The following is a 22929-nucleotide window of genomic DNA, read 5'->3' as shown; positions in this document are numbered from 1 at the left end:
CATTGAACTGCACCCTACCACTGCGGTACCCCCAAATGAGGAAACGCTTGAACTCTAAAAATAGAAATGCAAAATAAAAACAACTGCAGAACAAAACATGAAAGTAAAGTATGATACATTAAAAGATACTTTACATCCAAACCTCTGTAGGGATTTTTCTAGCATTAATTTTGAAAATCATTAGGATTAAAACAAATTATTCTTTACTGCAATCAGTAAACAAACATGTGTTGCTGGTGCTCCACCATAAAAAAAAATCTCTGGAGGATGGTAGAATTTTCTATACAGATGAAATTAAATTATGTAATTACTGGAGTTCTTTGAGTTCTGATGTGAATTACTAATCCCAAAAAAATGGAATCAATGAACATGGCTGATTGAAATAGCACACACACAGTTTATTAACACAGAGAATTAATGATAGAAAAAAAGGAGGGCATGGGGGCGCCGGAGATTATGGGAGCTTTTGACTGCTGGAAGTTACTAGCACAAAAATAAAGTTTCCTGCTATAATGCTCGTCGATTTGGGAAGATTTCGTGTACGGATAAAAAAGCTCATTCCCAAGAACCAGCAAACATGGAGTTGAATTTGAAACCGTCCTCTTACTTGTTCTTGCGGAGAGAGATTTGGTCTTATGCTTTGGGTGGTCGCAACGTATGGCTCACGTGCTAAACTCAAGGCCGCAGTGTAGGGCCACGCGGCCAACATGCGATGACTCAGTCAGGGAGGAGAAAAAGAGAGCCAGCTATCCATCAATTCCTCTTTTTATATGGACCTGGGACACTGGACCAGATCATGCCTCTGCGGGCGTGGTCTTAAATATCTGAGACCACCAGAATCAGATGACGGTGTTTGAAGTTGCTAAACTTGTTCGAAAGAAATTTGCGTAGTGTTTTGTACTAGCAAAAGTCCCTCCAATCGACATAATTCCTTACCTGACTTTCATTATGACCACATCTATTTTCCAGACGACAGGTTCCCTCCAGACGCCGCTGTGGAGTTGATTTTTTCCAGCAGGCCGGACAAAATAAGAGGTGTCTTTTTGCCGGTTTTCGAGTCTCGCGCGTGTGATTGTTTTTCTGACCGAGTCGAATTTTTTCGAAGAACATCCGGAGATGGACGCCTCCGTCAAGATGAACCACGGAGGGGAAGATCCGGTGGTCAGGTGGGACTCTTATGAGGACGTGGACCTGCACCATCAAGACGGTCCCCAGAGTAAGATAGGATTCGCTACTCACTCGTGTTATATTGGGAAATCAATCGGTTTCATTGGAATGAATAAAAAAACTGTTTTCATTTCTGTGGGACTGTATTCTAAAACTGAGTACTGGAGTGCAGTAGATATTTTTGGGTCAAACTTTGCTTTAACTAAACAGTTAAAGCCACATTGAAGCTTTAACTCGCAGTCTTAAAACTGCTTCAAAACATTTTTAAGCACCCTGTAAACTTTCATTCGGATTTAAAGGAACAATAAACCTTTAACTCGGAGTTAAAGCTTTGAAACCTCTAAAAAATGAGCATAGAGGTAGCTTAAAAAAATGTTTCAACGTTAACTCAGAGTTAAAGCTTTAAGCGACATTAATAAGTTGCAGTTGAGAAAGTTCTAACTACTAAATCGTCTAAGCAGCATTTACTCTTTAACTCACAGTTACAGCTTTAAAGCGACTCTTAAGAGCTTGAGTTAAAAAGTTTAAACCAAAGAGTTAGCAAAGCTTTTGACCTTTAACTCACCTTTAACTACTTAATTCAGAGTTAAAAGAAAGTTTATCCAAAGAGTTAATGCAGCTTTTAACCTTTAACTCACAATTAAAACGTTGAAACCTCTTTTAAAAATGAGCATAGTTAGCTTAAAAAAAGTTTAACCTTAACCTGGAGTTAAAGCTTTAAAGCGACATTAACGAGTTGCAGTTAAGGAAGTTTTAACTACTAAAGCGTTAAAGCAGCATTTAACATTTAACTCACCAAATAAAGATTTAAAACATCTTTAAAAACAACAAGCAGAATCAGCTTTAATTAGCTTAAAAGCTTCTGGTAAATATTTAAAGCAACTTCAAAAAGTTTGAGTTAAAAAAAACTTTTAACTCAACAGTTGAAGCAAGTTTAAAGCTTTAACTCTGATAGCAGCTAAAAAAAAACAGTTTAAATTCTGAGAATTACTTACCTTTAAAAAACGTTTAATCCGGAGTTAAAGCTTTAAAGCGATATTAACGAGTTGCAGTTAAGAAAGTTTGAACTACTAAAGTGATAATGAAGAATTTAACCTTTAACTCATAATTAAAGCTTTAAAAAAATCTTTAAAAACAACAGGGAGAATCAGCTTTAAGCAGCTTAAAAGCTTTAACTCACAGGTAAATATTTAAATCAACTTCAAAAAGTTTGAGTTAACTCAAGAGTTAAAGCATCTTTAACTCAAAAAATCCTGAAGAATTGTCATGAAATGATAATCAAATGATAAGCATATGTCTACAAATAATTTTGGATCAATATGCCGATCAATAAACTCTGGATTCATTTCGTAATCCCCCTTTCACCAGATATTTCCCACACTCGTGGCCCTCTGGACGGCAGCCTTTACGCCCAGGTGAGAAAACGGCGAGGCCCCGCCTCCACCGACCCCGCCTCCCCCGCCAACGGCTGCCTCACCCGCAGCCCGACCGTCAAGACCGCACACGTCTCCCCAGATCACTTTCCCGTTCGCCAGACGTCGGAAACGGGGACGGAAACCGACTCGGAGGCGGCCATTTTGGAAGACCCCAAGCTGTCCGGCCCCTTAAGACGGGAAAACCCGTCTTGCGGTCGATGGGGGCGGGACCTTTGCCCACCTAACGGCCACTGCCCGGGATGTTGCAACACTCTCCAAAAGCACCCCAAAAGTCAAACTTTGCCCTCCTTAGCGCCCCCTGCCCCGCATATGGAATTCTACCATCGGCGCAGTTTGCATCCCGAGTTGCCGTGGCAACCGCCTTACCTCCATAAACCCTGCTACCCGTATCCCGAGCATCCGCACTACCGGGACCCTTGCCCGATTTTCCGATGCGGCTCCGCCTCCCACCTTCCCCATCCCTCGTACAGGGAAATGTTCTTCGGCCCGGGGTGTCTCTGCCCGGAATGTCGGAGTAGACGGGACCACCAGGCGGGGGCGCTCCACTCCATGTATCCGGACTCTAGATTTCGGCAAAACTCATGGGAAGGGGAGGGGGCGGAGTTCTGGCAGATTCAATCCCCCGCCGCCTCGTATTACTGCACTCACCCCGCCCCTTTAAAAGAGGGGGCGGAGCCACAAGGGTACCCCACCCATTATCGGAGGGATCGGGGTAACGCTTCGGGATACCACTCAGGGTCAGCTTCCCCTATGTCAGCCGGGAGCCCCCCGCCCGTGTGGGCGGAGCTTCCAGAGAACCCGCCAGGACCCGAAAATCTCCGGCAGGAGCATCTGAAAGGTAGGAAAACGATTGGATACAATACACTGAAAACTACAAAAATGGCTACATGGGAACTTAATTTTGCCCATCTCATTTCTTCAATGATCATAATTGGTAGTATGCTGATACCAAAATTTTCATGCGATTAATCGCGATCAATAATTTTAAACAAATTCTACTGGCAGATCATATAGCTCAGGGGTGTCAAACTCATTTTAACTCGGGGGCCACACAATAGAACAAACATTCTCTCGGGGACGGGAATAGTAGATTAGAGAGAAAGAAAAAAAGAGAGAAAGAAATAGGAGAAAGAGTGGGAGAAAAGTGGAGAAGGTGGGACAGACAGACAGACAGAGAGAGAGAGAGAGAGAGAGAGAGAGAGAGAGAGAGAGAGAGAGAGAGAGAGAGAGAGGGAGAGAAAGAAAGGAAAGAGAGACAGAATGAAAGAAATCCAGATAGAGGTAAAAAAGAAAAGAAACAAAATAGAAAGATGAAAAAGAGGGAACAAGAACAACATTTAAGGGGAAATAGAAAGAGAGAAAGTGAGAAGGAGAGACAAGAGAAGGGGAAAAGGGAGAGAAGGGGAAAGCAAGAGAGAGAGAGAAAAGAGAGAGAAAAGGAAAAGGAAGAGAGAGCAAAAGAAAATAAAAAGACACAGAGAGAAATAGACAAAGAGCAACAAAGAAAGAGAAAAAGAGAGACGGAATAGTGAAAGAGAGAGAAGACAGTGAGAGAAAAGGGAAGAAGAGAGACAGAGAAAGAAAGAGAACAAAAAACATGTACAGCGTTTGTGAGAGCCACCTGGCTTTGGCAACATCAAGTGGACATATTTCAACCTGCAGCTCGTTTTTCTCTTGCGCTTCTCTGATCGTTGTCTCGGGGCCGGATTCAATCCCTTAGTGGGCCTGATCCGGCCTGTGGGCCGCCTGTTTGACACCCCTGATTTAGCTCTTTTTTTTTTATGTTCTATTTTATTTTCCCCATTTTATTGTGCGTTTTTTTTTAGAATTATAGGATGCGATTAATTGGAGTATTTTTTTTTCTCAATTTATTGTATTTTTCTGTATTTGTAAAACTGTATTTTAAGATGAGATTAATCCAAGTTATTCACAACATTCCCATTTGATTAATTGCGATCAAGAATCTGAATTGTTGCCAAGCATACTGTTCAATTAATCAAAGGTATTGGAAATAACCTCGTGATTAATCGAGATCAATTATTTTAGTCGTTTTTATTATAAAAGTTTTCGTTTCACTGGTAGATCAAGTATTATTTGTCTCATTTTACTGTCCTTTTCCCTTATTTTTTATTATTTCATGACGAGATTAATCTAAGTTTTAATCTTGATTAATAATTGTAATTGTTGCCCAGCGCTACTTTATAAAAATGCGTTCCGATGGGAGATCTTTTTGCTCCTTGGAATATTCAATTTCTACTTTTCATTTTGTATTTATTTTTTGATTTGAAATTAAGATTAATCACAGATATTTTCGAGAACCGCAGTGTGATTAATCGCAATCAAGAATTTGACTTTCTGCCCAAATGTTTTGGTTCCACAGGCAAATAATTGTATTCCTTTTAAATATTATTTTCTCCTTTTATATATTTTTTCGTGGTTCTTTTAAGATCCGAATAATTAGAGTTAATCGCAAGAACCTCGTAATTAATTGCGATTGAGAATTTTAATCGTTGCCCAGCGCTACTTTTAAAAGTTTTTATTCCATTGTGGTGCTGCTTTTATTTTCTCATTTTTTGTATATTTTTAGGATTGTGTTTTTTAATATGTAATTAATCGCAGTTACTGTACTCGCAAAGACCTAGTGTGATTAATAGCGATCAAGAATTTTAACTGTAGACCAGTAACATAAAGGATTTTCTTTTTAGTTTATCCTTTCACATATTATTTCAATAAAATGACACAAAATCTAAGCAAAATGATGCGAAAAACCAGGAAAGTACAAAAATGCTTTTAAAAAAATGAGCAAATCGTGAACATTTAAAAAATTCGATTGCATTTTCTCCATCTTTCATTTGACCTAAACATTTTATTTTACTTTGTATTTTTACGAAAGTAGATAACTCCCCAGCCAGCGCAGAAGTCGAGGTATCCGAGTGCAAACCAGACCGATTCAGCACCCAAACTCTGGACTCCGATCACGACTACACCCTCATCGGCGGCAGTAGCCCCGCCCACACAGAAGACAGGTATCAACAACTTTCCCCCAGCTGCTCATTGTATGTTATTTTCCCTGGTCCATTTTCTCCACTGTTTCCGTCTCCAGCCACTCACATTAGCCTCTTGACTGCTGGCTATGCCTCGCCGCTAGCTGCTATTGTCATTGTTAGCTTCTTCTTCTATCTTCGGCTTCACGGCAACTGGTCATGCAAGCAAAAATCGCCGAGTCCTGTTATACAGTGATCTGCCGCTTTTTTTACCCAGTTTCCTTCTCTAGCCACTCATATGAGCTTCTTGAATGCTAGCTATGCCTCGCTGCTGTTGTCATTGTTAGCTGGTCCTTCTTCGTCCTTCAGCTTCACCGCAACTGGTCATGCAAGCGAAAATAGCCGAGTCCTGCTATACAGTGATCTGGCGCTTTTTTCCCCCAGTTTCCTTCTCTAGCCACTCACCTAAGCCTCTTGACCGCTGGCTATGCCTCGCTGCTGTTGTCATTGTTAGCTGGTCCTTCTTCGTCCTTCAGCTTCACCGTAAATGGTCGTGTGAGCAAATCTGGCCGAGTCCTGTTATAAGGTGATCTGGCGCTTTTCCCCCCAGTTTCCTTCTCTAGCCACTTATATTAGCCAATTGGCTGAAGGCTATGTTTTGCCACTAGCTGCTTTTGTTAGCTGCTTTGTGTAGATTTTCATTTTCAACTGTCCTAGTTGCTTCTCCCATTAACTGCTAAAGTTATCTACTTACACCAGCTCTGACCAACCCTTAACCACTAGGGTCGTAGAGGCACCATTTCCTGTGGTGTGTCTTGGGCAAGTACAGCCTGGTAGCAGCGGTCCCTCCCCAGGCCAACAAGTTGGTTGGATCCCTTAACCACGAGGGTCATAGGGAGCCATTTCCTGTGGTGTGTCTTGGGCAAGTACAGCCTGGTGGCACCCTCCAAGCCAACATGTGTTTCTACCCAGTCTCAAACCAGGGACCTTTAGAATGTTAGGCGAGTGTGCCAACCACTGCACTACGAAAACATTAGTATACAGTACATACGTCTTTTTTTCTATGTTAACAGCTTAAGCCACGAAAAGTCAACCGTGCTGGAAATCAACACAAACGGAGCCGAGGCGCTAACGATAACAGAATCGGAAGAACCCCCCGAGAATCGAGTTCCCGATTCCAAAATTCTCGATCGATCCACCGAAAACAACGGAAACTCCGCCTCGTCCCCGAGGACCACAATCATCATCACCCCCGTCGAGGGAACGGTCTGCGGCACTCCGATTTCCAGCCCCGATGAGGCCCCGGAATCTGCAAGGGAGTGCCTGGAAGACCCTAAACCTCCGTCGCCGGTTCCTGACGGTTACCGCACCCCGACCTTTCCCCTGGCGCCGTCCTACCACCCCTTGCTAAGGGTCCCGCGCGTCCCGTATAGCGGCTACGCGGCCGTCACCATCCCGACCGATCAGCCGCCTCTCCCGGAGAAGAAACGTCTATCGCCGGGTTCCCTCAACGGGCAGGCTCCGCCCCCTCTGGGTTCTCCGGGGCCGGTTTCCGAGTTCGGGAGCAGGGAAGATGTGAGGGTCAACGCTAAGTTCGTGCAAGATAGCTCCAAGTTTTGGTACAAGCCGGTCATCTCCAGAGATCAAGGTCAGTTCAAGATGAAATAGAAGTTTGTGAATGAGGTTGTTGGGAATTAAATATCAAAATTTATCGCTCGAATTAGTTATCTGACTCCATTAACCAAACACAACCTACATTCACCCAACAATTTATGCGCGCTCCTTCCTTGATGGAAAAGATGAACAAGAAAGCCGACATTTTCACACAGGGGCAGATTTCATTTCATTAACAATTTAACTAAGTGTACTCCATCAAAAATGGCCGAATGAGTGTTGTTGGAGTCTCTGGGAAGCTTTCTCTGAAGTCCTTTAGCTTTCTTCTCTTTGGCCCACGTCTCCCCGCAAGATGGTCTCTCGGCTCCTCCCATGGGCGTGCCAAGGAATTGTTTGCGCCCATCGTTCTCACAACACAGCGCCTTGTTCTCAAAACAACGCCGAGCGTTTCTACGTTATCAGGGCTTTTCTGTGCCTGGATTTGCTGATTATCCTATCAGCCTTACGTCCTGTTCCCACTGTTCCTGAAAACAACATTTCCTACCAGGGTGCCCTGAACTTTCACTGCTCATTGAATAAAGGCACAGCCAGTTAATAACTACAGCATTAAACTCAATAAATGTAACTTGTATTCAATCATATAAAATCCTTTACAGTCAAATGTATAAAATCGTTCAAGGTCCTCACGCTTGGTTTCTCTCGTCAACAGCCATCGCCGTGTTGAAGGACAAGGAAGCGGGAACTTTTCTCATCAGGGACAGCAATTCGTTTCACGGGGCTTACGGACTCGCCCTCAAAGTGGCCACGCCCCCTCCTAATGCCAATGTCAACGGGAGCCAAGGTACTGTCGCCGTTTTAACCAGGGTTAGGATTAAGTTAGGGGTGGGCTTAGGGATAGGATTTTGGTGGGGAAGGATACAGGTTAGGGTAGAGTTAGGGTCATCGGTTGAGTTAAGGCATTTTGGGTGTAAACTAGACTGATGCTAGGGTTAGGGTTAGATGGGTTCGGGTAAGTAAGTGTTTGTGGGCTAGGTTTGAGGAGCTATGGTAAGGCTTCTGGTTAGAGTTTTGGTTTGGAGCTAAAGTTGGAGCTAGGGTTGGGGTTGGAGCTAGGTTTAAGAATTAGATTCCGGGTTAGATCCGGGGTTAGAGGATTGGGGGAGTTTGGGGGTCAGTGTTAGGAGGATTTGGGTGAGAAAGGGTTAGGGTTCGGAGGCTTAGGGTTTGGTTTATAGAATTAATAAAAATGGAACTGCACTTAATAAAATAGTTCTTAAAGGAGAGGTCTTCAACTTATTTCAAGCATCGAGCTACTTTTTGTTACTAATTAGCGCAAAAGACACCCGCCTTGATGATAATTTCTATTATAGCTAAAAAGGTAGTTTGATAGTCAGCTCAAAAGGTAAACGGGTTAAAAACTCAAAGTAATAAAAGCCAAATAGAAAGCTAAAAACAAAGCCAGATAGCTGCTAAAAAAGGAGACAAAAAATTCGCTTGATAACTTGCAAATAAGGTAAAATGTAAGCTAAAAGGGGTTAGATAGCTAGCTAAAAGAGTGAAAAGCCATCTAGATAGCAAGATAAAAAGCTAAAAACAAAGCTAGATAACTAGCTAGAAAGGAAGCCAAAATTGAGCCCAATAACTGGAGAAAATGTAACATTTTAGATAGGTAGCGTGCAGAAAATGTAAAAAGCTAACTACCATAGCCTGCAGAACTGCCTAAAAGGTAGGAAGATATGCAGCTAGCTACAACGCAAAAAAGGTAGCCAGATAGTTAGCTTAAAAAATGCACCTCACCACGGGCACCTCAACTGTCCTCAGGGGGAACCCTGTTGCCCGGGGCAACCACATTGAAGACCCCTGTCCTCGAGGGTTCTAAAAAACACAACATTTTGTTTCTTTAACACAGCTATATAAATGCCATTTTTGTAATGCTACATCCCCAGTAAAAAAAATGGAACAATTTCAAATTTCACAGCAGACCTCCTGGAACAATTGGTGAGACACTTCCTCATCGAGACGGGCCCCAGGGGGGTCAAAATCAAGGGCTGTCAGAATGAGGCCTATTTCGGTAAGCCCATTTTCTTTGCCTGTCGTGTTTTCCCATTGCTTGTAAACTTGTTTTTATTTCTTGATTTTAGGAAGTTTATCGGCACTCGTGTACCAACACTCCATCACGCCCGTCTCTTTGCCGTGTGCCCTTCGCATCCCGGACAAAGGTTGTATTGACACTTAAACAGTGTTGAGAATAACTAAATGATTACAAGTGTTTAAACGAGTGAAATTTTCCACTTCACAAGTGAGCAAAATGTACTACCAGAGAACATAAAAAGAGTATTCACACGTAAAGAGAGAAGCTATATTGAAGGAACGTATTAACTTTCAGATCCAACCGGTGAGAACCACCAGGAAAAGTCTGTGTGTGTCTGTATGTGGAGTGAAACTTTGGAACAAATGAGGATGGCCTCAAACAACGTCCAAATATGCACCTGTTCAAATCCACTTACAAAAAACAATATTGTCAAAGTACAGAGAGGAAGAAAATAGAATCTGAATGATACTTTCATCAAATAATTATCATTGTTATTTCTATTCATATTATTATAATTATTATTATCATAACTAAAGTTATTTTTGTCATTATTAGTGTCTGAATGATATTTAGTGATTTGTTCCATTGTAGAGTTACTAAATGGTTGAAACTAAATTAATTTAGTATTATGATAATTATTATTATGACAATTATTGTAAAAATCTTTATATGACTGTTATTGTTGTTATTAGTAGTGGTAGTATTATTGGTATCCAATAGTGTAAGTGGGCAGAAGCCTTATTCAGTCAATGAATGGGTAAAACTAATAGTTAAACTTGTTATTATTATCATCAACTATATGTATATGATTGTTATCATATCATATTATGCAAATTCATCACAACTGGATCTATATTTATAAACAAGCAATGAGGTGCATGAATATGTAGGTGATTATGGTGAAAACAGAACACAAACTAAATAACAGGGGATACAATCACATAGATTTCCATCTTAATAAGAACCCAAAACAGAGATGTACTTCACATTTCCTAGTTAGGGCAGACAAGCGGGAGCATGATGCTGAAGGCATTTGGCTCAAGCTCCCATGCCTTGTCTTTTTAATGCACGGATCAGGACACTCAATAATGGTTGCTGCCTGGGGATGAACCTCTAAGGTAGCAGGTCCAAAAGATACTTGTATGATGGACAGCACACACCACTAAACAGTCCGTTCTCACCATGAGAATTACTGTAGAATTACAATAGATACTCTTATATTGTTTTGCTGAAAATGTATGGAAATCACAGTGATGATTATGATAATGATTATGATGATGAAGTGAATATGCATTCACAGAACCAATGTAAATATGTATATTAATGAGATATTTTACATTTGGATACACAAGAGATCTCACCGTAAAACTATTAAGGAAGTCTGCGGGTAGGATTAAATAAGCATATACTTCTTCCTATTCCTTTTTGGGCATATCTGTTAACATTTTTTTGTTTTTGATTTTTGACTTGCTGCTTTGTTTTCATAATGTTCGGAATAAAGTTTCATTCATTTATTCATTCATAACGCCGTTATACATAACACTTTTAAGTAACTGAGGGTTCTACACTAATTCAAAACACTGTTACCGTTACTGATAGTCAACAGCAGTGCGTTTCTTGGCTGCAGAACGCCAATCTGCCGTGTCCCCCTCGGCACACCTGTAACGGTTTCTGTGAGTCCGTTTTCCAGCCCTTCCCCTCGAGTTGTTTATGTCACGTCTTTTCAGATCATGTCCCCATTCAAAAGAGCGACTACCATATAGTTGGACAGTGATTCAGAATATAGTATTTACTAATCCGCCGAAAGAAAAGGCGAATGAGGGCTGATTGGCGAAAAATGGAAGCCCTATATTTGGCGGCACCTGACTTGTTTCGTGCATGTACAGAAAGAGTCTATGCGGCGAGTCTCGGGAGTGAACAAATGGCGCTGGCTCCCCACCAATCAACTGCCGGTTCACTCCGAGACGCCTTTCTTCTTATGATTGGTCAATATACTTTTCTTTTCTTTTTTAATCTGTGTTGTTGACTCTTAATTTGTTGCGCATAAAAAAGGTTACACTTGTTTGGTAGTTTATCCTTTTTGGGGATTTATAAATATATTATACTTCCTGTGTTGTTTTTCGTTCATCTTTTTTTCCTTCTGTCCTTTTTTTCGTCTTTTATGTTTTCCCCTTTCAAGTCATTCCATGCATAATGTTAAATAACAATTAAAAATATAAGGATTAAAGCAACACAAACAACCCGAAGAGCCGAATGACAAGGCTACTTTCAGTAAGCCGAGGCGAAAAAAAACGGTTCTCTAAAAACAGTAACAATTCCCACGTCACCGCCGTGTTTCGTATTTGCTCAGAAAATTTCAATGTCTTTGACAATCAACTTATTTTTAAAGTATCGGAAATAATTACTTTAGCCTAGTAATCAAGTCAAGTCATGTCTATTTGTGACATCCTTAATCCGTCAGGACCAGAACAGAGACAGGACCCACTTGGGTGCGTTTCTCTTAGTTTTATTGGGAAGAAGGGAAAGGATAGTACCCACAATCCGTAGATCGCTGGTCGCGGGGAGCAGGTTGCTCAGACGCGGAAGTAGTATTTCCGTGGCGAGCGATGGCGGTGTCGAGAGCGGAAAAAACAGATCAGTAGCCGGGACGGGGGAGCAAAAATCGTGGTCGAGATCAGAAAAGGGGTCGGAGCCAGGAATCAGAACAGGAGAGAGTCAGGGTCGAAAAGCTTGCCTAGGGTAAGCTGAGGTTCGCAGATGGACTGACAACCGGTGACAAGAAGACGGGGGTATAAAAAGTAACAGGTAGCCAATCAGCATCCGAGGCAGTTGGCGCCAAAGGAGCAGGCTCAGGTGCCTCGCACCAGTAATCATGACATAAACAAAGGCTAACATAATCAAGTCTCAAGGGGCTGCAGAGATCACAGACTATTAAGACACCATCCCCTGATCTAAAACCTACATGAGGGCAAGGGAAAACTCAAAAACTTCAAGTCATGTTTATTTGTTTGGCCCTTGATCACAAGGAGTCTCAAAGGGCTGCACAGACCACAGACTATCATGACACCATCCCCTGATCTAAAACCAACCAACATGAGGAAAATGAAGAAACCTTGAGAAGGAACCGCACATGAGGTCCAGGATGGCCAGGCTGCAACGGATGTTGCATTAACAAAAAAATAGATATAGAGTATAAAATAATTTTAAAAGAATCTGAAATAATAATAAAAAAAAAAAATCAATGATCGTAGCATTAACAAACAATACATAGTACTATAGATATAGATCATTCATAAGATAGCATTTATAATATTTTAATCAGTTACTTTCACTACCAAGTAAATCAGTTACAGACTGCGTTGCTTTTGGGAAGAAGTAGCGAGTAACTACGACTACCCTTTGAAAGTAACGTGCCCAACGCTGCACTTAAAAGTCTTTTTGAAGAAAACCTTCCAGGATTTAAAGTTCTAACGCAAATTTCTTCCGCTTTAGATCTGGTAGGGGATCTCCAGGAGGTCCGGACGGAAGCTAACACCAGCACGGCGGCTGAGCTCCTCAAACAAGGAGCAGGTAAAGAAATGGCGGCTTTCGTTATTTTTGCAGTTTCTCGTTTTGACCAGCAGAGGTCAGCAGAGCCCCTCTCTGAAGCTTGTACTGTTTGACACTACAAAATAGCTGAATAAATGTGACATGAACGGATGAATTATAAACCACTAAATAAATTAAAATACAATTAAATACATAAGTAAAAGTGACATTCATTAGATTGACATATCATCAAATAAAAACACGAATATTTGTGTCATGATCGAATGAACTAAGTGTATTTTTAAAAAAGGAATATGAGCCGAAATGCTCCAACAGATACATAAATTTGTTATTATCAATTCATGAAATGTGTCATTAAATCGATAAATACACGATTAAATAAAGATTAATATTTTTGAAATGGATGAAATCAAAATGTTTCAATAGATATGTGCCAGTGAGCGATTAAATATTTAAACACACGATTTAAAACATAAATAAATGTAGCATGATTGAAATAAACTTATCAACTAAAAGAAATGTGCCTAAAAATAAACAAATGCGTCATAAACTTATTTAATGTGAAATTAAATAAATAAATCATTCAATGCAAAAGTAATATACATCCATCCATCCATTATCTGCACTGCTTATCCTCAGTAGTCGCGGAAGTGCTGGAGCCCATCCCAGCTATCTTGGGGCAGTGGGTAGGGGACACCCTGAACTGGTTGCCGGCCAGTAGCAACCAGTTTTTATCCCCTGCCAACTGCCCGAAGACAGCTGGGATGGGCTCCAGCACCCCCGCGACCCTACTGGGGATAAGCGGTGCAGAATATGGATGGATGGATGTTCTTATGTTGGGACTTGTTTTCAATCTAACACATACAAATAGTGCCGCAAAATAAAAGGCACGAAATACTGCTGAGAAGCTGAAATTCTGAGGATTGATCCCACGAGCTCAGAATTGTGCCACACTCGCGCTAACCACTGCCCAAGGAATATGTATTTTTTAAATAAATCTGAAATGAAATGTTTGATTAAATATATCATTAAACAATAAAATACAAGATTAAATAGATGAATATATGTGTCATGTTTGGAAAAAAATGATTGATATATTTTTAATGAATAAGAAATGAATTATTCCAAATGATAAATTAATTATATATGTAGTTAAATAAATATACTATTCAATACTTAAATGAATGTGTCATGATTTAATAAGTGTTTAATAAATGTATGTATATGTATTTTAAGAAATATTCAATTAAATTTTCCTGTTCTTTCAGTTAAATATATCGTTTTTTAATCAATATGAAATTAAATATTCCAAATGATGAACGGATTAAATGTGTAGTTGAATAGATATACCATTCAATACTTAAATAAATATGTTCTGACTTAATAATTGCTTAGTAAATATATGTATATATTTTTTGAGAAATATTAAATGAAATGTTCATGTTCTTTCAATTAAATGCCTGTTTTTTTAATCAATATAAAATAAAGTATTCCAAATGATAAATTGATTAAATATATAGTTAAATAAATATACCATTCAATGATTTAATAAATGTATGTGTATATTATTGAAGAAATATTTAATGAAATGTTTCAATAGATAAATTAGTGTGCATCATGATCTCGTTCAATGCACCATTCAGTAATTAAATGACTAATTGATATTTGTATCCAATTATTCCTGTCTTGAATGTTTCATTTATCCGTATATTGAATCAACTTCGTCCCCTCCACAGCGTGCAACGTCCTGTACCTGAATTCGGTGGAAACGGAATCCCTGACGGGTCCGGAGGCGGTTTCCAAGGCAACCAAGCGCACCATGGCTCTCAGTCCGCGTCCCGCCGCCACAAGAGTCCACTTTAAAGTTTCCTCCCAGGGCATCACGCTCACCGACAGCAAAAGGAGGTACGGCGGCAAAAGACACTACCGTTGGATATCTGCTCAATTTCCGTTTTGGGGGGGGACGCTCCTTGCGCAGGTTATTCTTTCGAAGGCATTATCCGATAAGCAGCGTGACTTTCAGCAGTCTTGACCCTCAGGATCACAGGTAAAGTCGATGAGAAATTGAAAAGCATGCATGCGGTCACTCATAAAGTCTTTTTTTTTGTCCTTTTTTGTGTGCTGTGCTTCAGATGGACTAACAATGATAGCACGTCCGGCAAGTAAGTGCCTGACTTCTTTATTATTCTTTTTAAAGAATGTATAATTACAAAAATATTTTTTTTTCATTATTTTTTAACTATTTGTTTCTTTCCTTATTCTTGTTTCTTTTATTATGAAAATAAATGAGTTCTTTATCATTCTTTTTAATTAATATATATTTACACAAATATATTTCTTTTCATTATTTTTTCACTTTTTGTTTATTTCCTTATTTTTTGTTTGTTTTATTGTGAAAATAAATGACTTCTTTATTATTCTTTTTGATTAATATATATTTACACAAATATTATTATTTTATTTTTAATTTTATAAAAATAAATATTAACGCCACTAAATCAATCAAATTTGATTGTTTTATGTGCTTGTTTTTTATTTTTTTATTTTTAAAATATGAAGATATATTTTATATTTTTATTTTTGTAATTTTTTTTATCCATTTATTTGTTTTATTATCTATTTTTCGTTTTTTTTATTTTAATCGTTTTTCAAATTACAAAACAAATAAATACAATTAAAGTTAATAAGTCATTGGCTTAATCTGTTTTTATTTGTTTCTATCTTTTAAATATATGCTATTTATGGTTTGATTATTTTATTTATTTTTCAATTATTTTTGTTTTATTTTTATATTTTCATTTAATTTTTATGTCTTTTTTAAGATAATTCTGTATTAATGAAAAACTATGATTATATTTTCTAAATGGGTGCCTGATGTCCTTATTTTTCCTTTGATTGTTTATATTTTACTATAATAATGTATTTTTAAATCGATCATTTCTTTATTTTGTTCTTGTTTTTTTAATTGTTGATAAAACAATATTTTAAAAATATATTGATATACTTTTTTCTATTTATTTGTTATTTATTATCTTGTTTGTCGTGATTGATATTTTCATTGATTAATCAATAAAAGGATATTTACAAAAATAATGGACTTCCTTTTTTCAATGTCATTGTTCATTTTTCCTTGTATTATTACTCCTTTTATTTTTTATTTCTGTTTATTTACATTTGTTGGTTTCTGTTATAGAAAAAAATTATATCTTGTGACTTATTTGTTTTTTTTTCCTTTTTGTTGTTGTTGCTTAATGATATTTCGTGAATTATTTTGAGTTTTTTAAATCGCTGCTATTAAATGCCCTTTTTTGAATTGCTCTGCGTTTTAATGATTTATTTTGCCTATTTATCCTGATCGTCTCTTTTCTTTTTTTAAGTCTTTATATTACATGATTTACCCCGGAGTGCCATGTCTAATCTCATTGCATTCAATGTTTTACTATTTTGATATCAATGACAATAAAAACACTTCAATACGAAAAATTCCGTAACATGTCGTAAATTCTTTCAATTTGGCGTAAGACTAAAAAGTCCATTTGTGTGTGTTTTCGCGCACCAGGATGTTCGGCTTCGTGGCAAGACGGACGGGCAGCAGCACGGAAAACGTTTGTCACCTCTTCGCCGAGCTGGATCCGGAGCAGCCGGCTGTGGCCATCGTCAATTTTATCAATAAAGTTATGTTGGGGCCCCAGCAAAGGAGATGACGCCTGGGAAAAATCCAACTCGTCTCAGAGACTAGATTTAGTCTAAAAATAGACATCCAGAATTTAAGTGCGATTAGCCTTTCTAGATTTAAATTTACCGTATTTTCCGCACTATAAGGCGCACCGGGTTATAGGGCGCACCCCCAAAATATAGTTTTTGGTCCTATATCTTCCAAATATTTACAAATACAGAATAATAAAACATGTTTTCTCTATGCCATAGTTCAAGCAAACTTGCTATTCACATTCATCTTTTTCGGCCAATTGCAGGCTTTGTTTTGCCCCTTTAGCCTATGCGAGCCTGTAAATGATAAAAAAGGATTCGCCCTCTTTACCTCTGAATAAGTTTAGCCAATAGTGATCGATTCAAATGATGATTGGCACGTTGGCTGGGAAATGAAACGCTGGCATATGTATCCTGGCATACACCGCGGACCACATCGCCTACGAGGAAAAATCTAGTCGGCAGCTGCTTGCCTTTGTTGCGAGACCTTGCGACTTAATATTGATCCATATATAAGGCGCACTGTATTATAAGGCGCATGGTCAGCTTTTGAAAAAAGTAAAGGCTTTTAGGTGCGCCTTATAGTGCGGAAAATACAGTAGCTCCCGAAAGACGTTTTTCCTTTACCGTCTTGTCTTCTGACACAGTTTTTACCGTGCACCACACACACATGTACTTAGCAGGTGTTACACGAAACCAGGATAAGTCTGGATATGTTAGTTATTTTGGCTGAATCTAGCCTTAAGTCAGTTGCATGAAAGAAGGTTGAGTTTAGCTAAGCTCAGTGATTTGTGAGCCAGGATGAGTATTTTGTTGAAATGATCAACAGCATTGGTAGCTTGATTGCTAAGATGTCTATGTTATGTTTATAGGGTTCGGGATTCGATTCCCAGTCAAGTCAGTAAAAATTCTAGGGGTAGTTTTTATTTTTTGCAGGAACCAAAACCCTGAAAAGTTGTAGTCCCTTGACTGAAGATAAACCCACATTCCTGTGAGTGTAACGCAGGCATCTTACCATATTGCGCTAGCATTGCAGTTACGGTTTCTAACCAAAATGCAAAGCCTAGCTCCAACCAAATCCATAACTGCCTGTTACAGCCAAAAAACCCTAACCAGACCCCAACCAAAACACTAACCCCAGCTCCAACACTAACTGACTAACCATGGCTCAAACCCTAGTTACAGCAGAATCCATAACCCTAATCTCCACCTAGCTCCAACCAAAAACATAAACCTAGCTCTAACCAATGCATATACCCAGCGTCAACCAAAACTAAAACTGCTGCTTCCAGCCAAAACCCTAACCCTTGCTCCAACTCTAACCAACTAAACATGTCTCAAACCCTAGTTACAGCAGAATCCCCAACCCTAATCTCCAACTAGCTCCAACCAAAGCCATAACCGCTGCTTCCAGCCAAAACCATAACCCTTGCTCCAACTCTAACCGACTAACCATGGCTCCAACCCTTGTTACAGCAAAATCCTTAACACTAATCTCCAACTAGCTCCAACCAAAAACATAACCGCTGCTTACAGCCAAAACACTAACCCTAGCTCCAACTCTAACCGACTAACCATAGCTCAAACCCTAGATACAGCAGAATCCCGAACCCTAATCTCCACCTAGCTCCAACCAAAAACATAAACCTACCTCTAACCAATACATATACCCAGCGTCAACCAAAACTAAAACTGCTGCTTTCAGCCAAAACCCTAACCCTTGCTCCAACTCTAACCAACTAAACATGTCTCAAACCCTAGTTACAGCAGAATCCCCAACCCTAATCTCCAACTAGCTCCAACCAAAGCCATAACCGCTGCTTCCAGCCAAAACCATAACTCTTGCTCCAACTCTAACCGACTAACCATGGCTCCAACCCTTGTTACAGCAAAATCCTTAACCCTAATCTCCAACTAGCTCCAACCAAAAACATAACCGCTGCTTGCAGCCAAAACACTAACCCTAGCTCCAACTCTAACCGACTAACCATGGCTCAAACCCTAGATACAGCAGAATCCCGAACCCTAATCTCCACCTAGCTCCAACCAAAAACATAAACCTAGCTTTAACCAATACATATATCTAGCGTCAACCAAAACCATAACCGCCGCTTACACCCAAAACTTTTACCCTAACTCCAACTCTAACCGACTAAACATGGCTCAAACCCTAGATACAGCAGAATCCCGAACCCTAATCTCCAACTAGCTCCAACCAAAAACATAAACCTAGCTCTAATCAATACATATACCTAGCGTCAACCAAAACCATAATCGCTGCTTACAGCCAAAACACTAACCCTTGCTCTAGGCAAAACCCTAACCCTTGCTCCAACTCTAATTGACTAAACATGGCTCAAACCCTAGTTCAGCAGAATCCCCAACCTTAATCTCCAACTAGCTCCAACCAAAAACATAACCGCTGCTTCCAGCCAAAACCCTAACCCTTGCTCCACCTCTAGCCGATTAGCCATGGCTCCAACCCTAGTGGCAGCAAAATCCTTAACCCTTATCTCCAACTACCTCCAACCTTCAAACATAGACCTCGCTTCAACCAAAATCCTGACTCAACCAATACCTTAAAACCAAAAGGTTTACAGGGAAGTTCAACCCACAAACCTATGAGTGAAATATTGGTATCGACTGTTGAGCTACCAGTACTTTGTATGACTTGAATCAAAACACCAACCCTAAACCTCTCTCCAACCAAAAACCCAAAAAGTGAAAGCCAAAAACCTTAACCCTAGCTCCAACCAAAACCCAAGAATAAGTACTGCCTTGACTGGAATCAAACCCAGAAGCCTGGAAGTGTATTTCAGGCATTTTAGCAATTAAGCTAGCTTAATTTCTGATTTGTTCGATATGTATATCGAGAAAGCATGGCCTGTGTAAATCTATCCTTGTATGTCCATGTACACAAAACCACAAAGATATTTGATCAAAAATGAAAGCCAAAGAGTGTACGAATGCATTTAAGTGTTTTCTTTTATATATTCCTCAATTTTGTTATTTCGAATAGAATGTTTTTAACACTGATGACATTTTTTATAACGTTTGTCATTAAAAGCAGTCATATATTTTATGCCTATTAAGATTTGTTTGAAATAAAGTACTGCACAAAACATGCAAGGCTTGGTTAACCTTTTATGTTGTCTTTGGGGTCAAAAAAGACCCGCCACTGTGTTTGTTTTTTACGTCTGTTTTACGATTACGTACGTATTTGTACATGTTTACGCACCTTTTTTAAGATTTTACGTATGTATTTGTTTGTTTTTTTAAGTATGTTTTAATGCGTGCGATTGCGTAAATTTTTGTTAATACGCACGTTTTGTGCACGTTTGCGCTCGTTTTTTTGCGATTTTATGTCAATTTTACGTATGTTGCCGTCCGTGTGTTATTGTACGTATTTGTTTGTTTTTATGTGTGTTTTCGTGCATGTTTCTGTATGTTTTTACTTATGTTTTCATGCATGCGATTACGTAGCTTTTTGTATACGTTTACGCACATTTTGTGCACGTTTACGCAAGTTTTTTGCGATTTTATGTACGATTTTACGCACGTTTTCGTATGTGTTTTTGTTTGATTTTTACGTACGTTTTCGTGCGTGCATTTTGTATGTGTTTATGAATGTTTTGGTTTTTACGTATATTTTTGTGCATGTTTATGTACAAACTAATTGTTATTTTAATATATTGATTACTGTTTATTTTTGTTGCACTTCAGGTTTAGGATTATTCTGTTGCAGTTGAGGTGCAATAACTATTACAAGGTTCTATATATAACAACTATTTGTTTTTCGAGTACTGCTCAGAAAAATTTGAATTCTAAAAAATTTTAAAGTAAAATAAATCGTTATGCTACTTTTACTATAGAGCAGGGTTCTGCACTCAATTGAGTTGGGGGCCACCGAAGCTAGGGTCTGGGTGAGGTTTGACCAAATGTGGTTTTCTACAAAAACAGCACTGAGAAAAACACTCCGCTGTTCTTAAAGGGACGGTGTTTTATATTTGTCCACTAGATGTTGCTGTCATGTGTAGTGCAACTAAAAATTAGACTAACGAAGACTACAAACTACAGAGACGGAACGTGAGCAAAAAAAAAAAAAAAACAATTCTCTTCCAATTTTTACCCAGCTTTTCACAAATAAAGATAAAAAGAAGAGAAAATGATTTTTTTTTAAAATAAAGTAGGCAAATATGAATAATATGTGTAAAGAAAAAAGGGATATAGAAAAAATAAAAAAAGAGACAATGAAATTAAATAATTAAAGAGAAAGGGACCAAAACAAAACAAAATGCAATTTCATCGTTTTTCTTTTCGTTTTTTTCATTTCCTTTTTGATTTTTATCTTCGTTCTTTTTTAGTTTTTTTTTTTTTTGTTTCTCCCTTTTCATATATTTTTCATGTTCTTATTTCTCCTTTTTACAAAAGTAATAAGGTGCGTTTTGGTCACTTTGAGTCTCTGTAATTTGTCTTCTTCTGTTGTGCTTTTGGCACTCACTTTCAGTGGCACGACAGAATGCAGCGACATCTGGTGGACAAATAATATACACTGTCCCTTTGACTTTTATTATTAAGGCGGGGGCCTCAAACTATCAGCCTGGGGACCGCAATCGGCACCCTGGCCGCGAGGTTTGAGACCCCTGCTATAGAGTAATTGAGTAAAAAACTGAAGTAGTGAGTAACTATAATTACTTCTTTAAAGTCATGCCCCAAAACTGGTAATAAAGTAGTAACAACATAGTAATAACATGGTTAATTTCTTATTTCTAGAAATGCATAAAAAACCTAGCTCTCGACTTGAAAAACATTGGAGACCCCTACTCTAATTTGTATTTTATGACTTTTCCTAGATTGTTCCAAAAGTAAAGAAATTAAGTGTTAGGTCTTCACATTTCTATGTGAGCCGCATAAAAAAGTACAATAAATGGTCCTTCAAATGAGGTCAAGCAGAAGTCAATGGTTGAAAAAGATCGCATTGATTTCGATTGTTAGTTTAATTGGACTTATTTTAATGAGCAGACTTTCAAATGCATAGCAACAAAAGAACGAGGTCCCGCCGAGATTTGAACTCGGATCGCTGGATTCAAAGTCCAGAGTGCTAACCATTACACCACGGGACCGAGTTGGAAATCCGGAGTTTCGTAATATATTTAAAGATAGAAAAACACCACATGCATGAATTCGTTGTTTATTTTCGTTAGCGCTATTATGGTTAAAAATGTTTAGTTGATTATCACGACGTGCAATTTTTTGGTAAACAAGTTCCCCAATGGGGCAAAACAGTGTTTTTTATAAAATACATTTATTTTGGAGTATTAGCGAATTTGTCATGAACAGTCAATTAAAAACGGTTTTAAAAGTTTCTTTTCAGAATTGTAATTAACAAACGAAAAGTGTGAGGAGTTTCGGGAAACATTTGTGATAAAGCGCCATACAGTTTAGTTTCGGGCTTATTTATTTATTTATTCTAAATGTGGATTTAAAAACAATTTTCGGAAATTCTAAAACCACGACGTAACATGTTGTGAAGGCAACGGTGTAACGCAGTCCTCCGTTTCCCCACAAGAGAGCGCCAGATAAGTTTAAAGTCCGTTTTGTCGCTGAGACAGACAGACAGACAGGCAGACAGGCAGGCAGGCAGGCAGGCAGACAGGCAGACAGGCAGACAGGCAGACAGACAGGCAGACAGGCAGACAGACAGACAGACAGACAGACAGACAGACAGACAGACAGACAGACAGACAGACAGACAGACAGACAGACAGACAGACAGACAGACAGACGGACGGACGGACGGACGGACGGACGGACGGACGGATAGATGGATGGGTATTCAGATCTAGCATGCACCTGCCCACTTGGCAACAAGCACGCTTCATAGGAGAACCCCATACAAACAAATACCAGGTGCTGTTAATCACAGGTGAAGAAAAAAATACAATGGCAAAGTGAAGCTACCGGAGAGCAGTGTTGGAGTTATATGAAAGCAAACTTGTTGAAAAAACATGGGAGCAATTTCAAGCATTTACGACCACTTCGATGAAAATCCACGCAATTTTCGATCCTGGAAAACACAAAATGCAGATTTTCAAGGATTTCAAGCACCCGTACGAACCCTGGGTTCAGGACAAATACCAGCTGCCCTGTCAAAGAGTCTGCCGTCAACTCTGGCCGGCTTAACTCTGGCTGACCAAAAGCAGGCTGGACTGAGCGGGCTATTCGTGTCAAATGCCACGAATACAAATTCCCCGGCTTGAAGTGGGTCAAGTGTCTGTGATTTACGATTTCCCCCCTCACGTTTTCCAAACAGTGAGCGGAGAGGACGGGCGGGTCCCGGGACAGCCGTGGAAGGACCCGACACCACCCGCTTTATCAC

The 22929-nt window shown here is 39.2% G+C and overlaps 1 protein-coding gene and 1 non-coding gene across 4 annotated transcripts in view; one reads left to right on the top strand and one right to left on the bottom strand.

Annotated features, from left to right (window-relative positions):
* LOC148363818 (tensin-2-like) overlaps positions 1-19622 on the top strand; it is a 29031-nt gene extending 9409 nt beyond the window's left edge. Inside the window, exons 12-24 of one of the 3 annotated variants that reach the window (XM_088337877.1) lie at positions 970-1035; positions 1106-1216; positions 2536-3441; positions 5500-5629; positions 6661-7235; positions 7911-8042; positions 9180-9272; positions 9343-9420; positions 12786-12863; positions 14579-14747; positions 14821-14889; positions 14975-15004; positions 16402-19622. In XM_088337877.1, the coding sequence (XP_088194003.1) occupies positions 970-1035; positions 1106-1216; positions 2536-3441; positions 5500-5629; positions 6661-7235; positions 7911-8042; positions 9180-9272; positions 9343-9420; positions 12786-12863; positions 14579-14747; positions 14821-14889; positions 14975-15004; positions 16402-16546 (2582 nt within the window). In that variant the 3' untranslated portion in view covers positions 16547-19622. Of the gene's footprint in view, positions 1-969; positions 1036-1105; positions 1217-2535; positions 3442-5496; positions 5630-6660; positions 7236-7910; positions 8043-9179; positions 9273-9342; positions 9421-12785; positions 12864-14578; positions 14748-14820; positions 14890-14974; positions 15005-16401 lie in introns of all 3 variants that reach the window. The other 2 variants (XM_088337878.1, XM_088337876.1) reach the window with 2 other exon arrangements.
* Positions 19623-21601: 1979 nt separating this feature from the next.
* Positions 21602-21673, bottom strand: trnaq-uug (transfer RNA glutamine (anticodon UUG)). The gene has a single exon. It is a non-coding gene; the product is annotated as a tRNA-Gln (tRNA).
* Between the last annotated feature and the right edge of the window lie 1256 nt (positions 21674-22929).

Source organism: Urocampus carinirostris, chromosome 6, assembly GCF_059441175.1.
Source record: "Urocampus carinirostris isolate Australia breed hairy pipefish chromosome 6, RoL_Ucar_1.0, whole genome shotgun sequence".
In the NCBI taxonomy this organism is placed as follows: domain Eukaryota; kingdom Metazoa; phylum Chordata; class Actinopteri; order Syngnathiformes; family Syngnathidae; genus Urocampus; species Urocampus carinirostris.
Note: the sequence above shows the minus strand (reverse complement) of the source record. Positions and strands in the feature narration are given on the sequence as shown.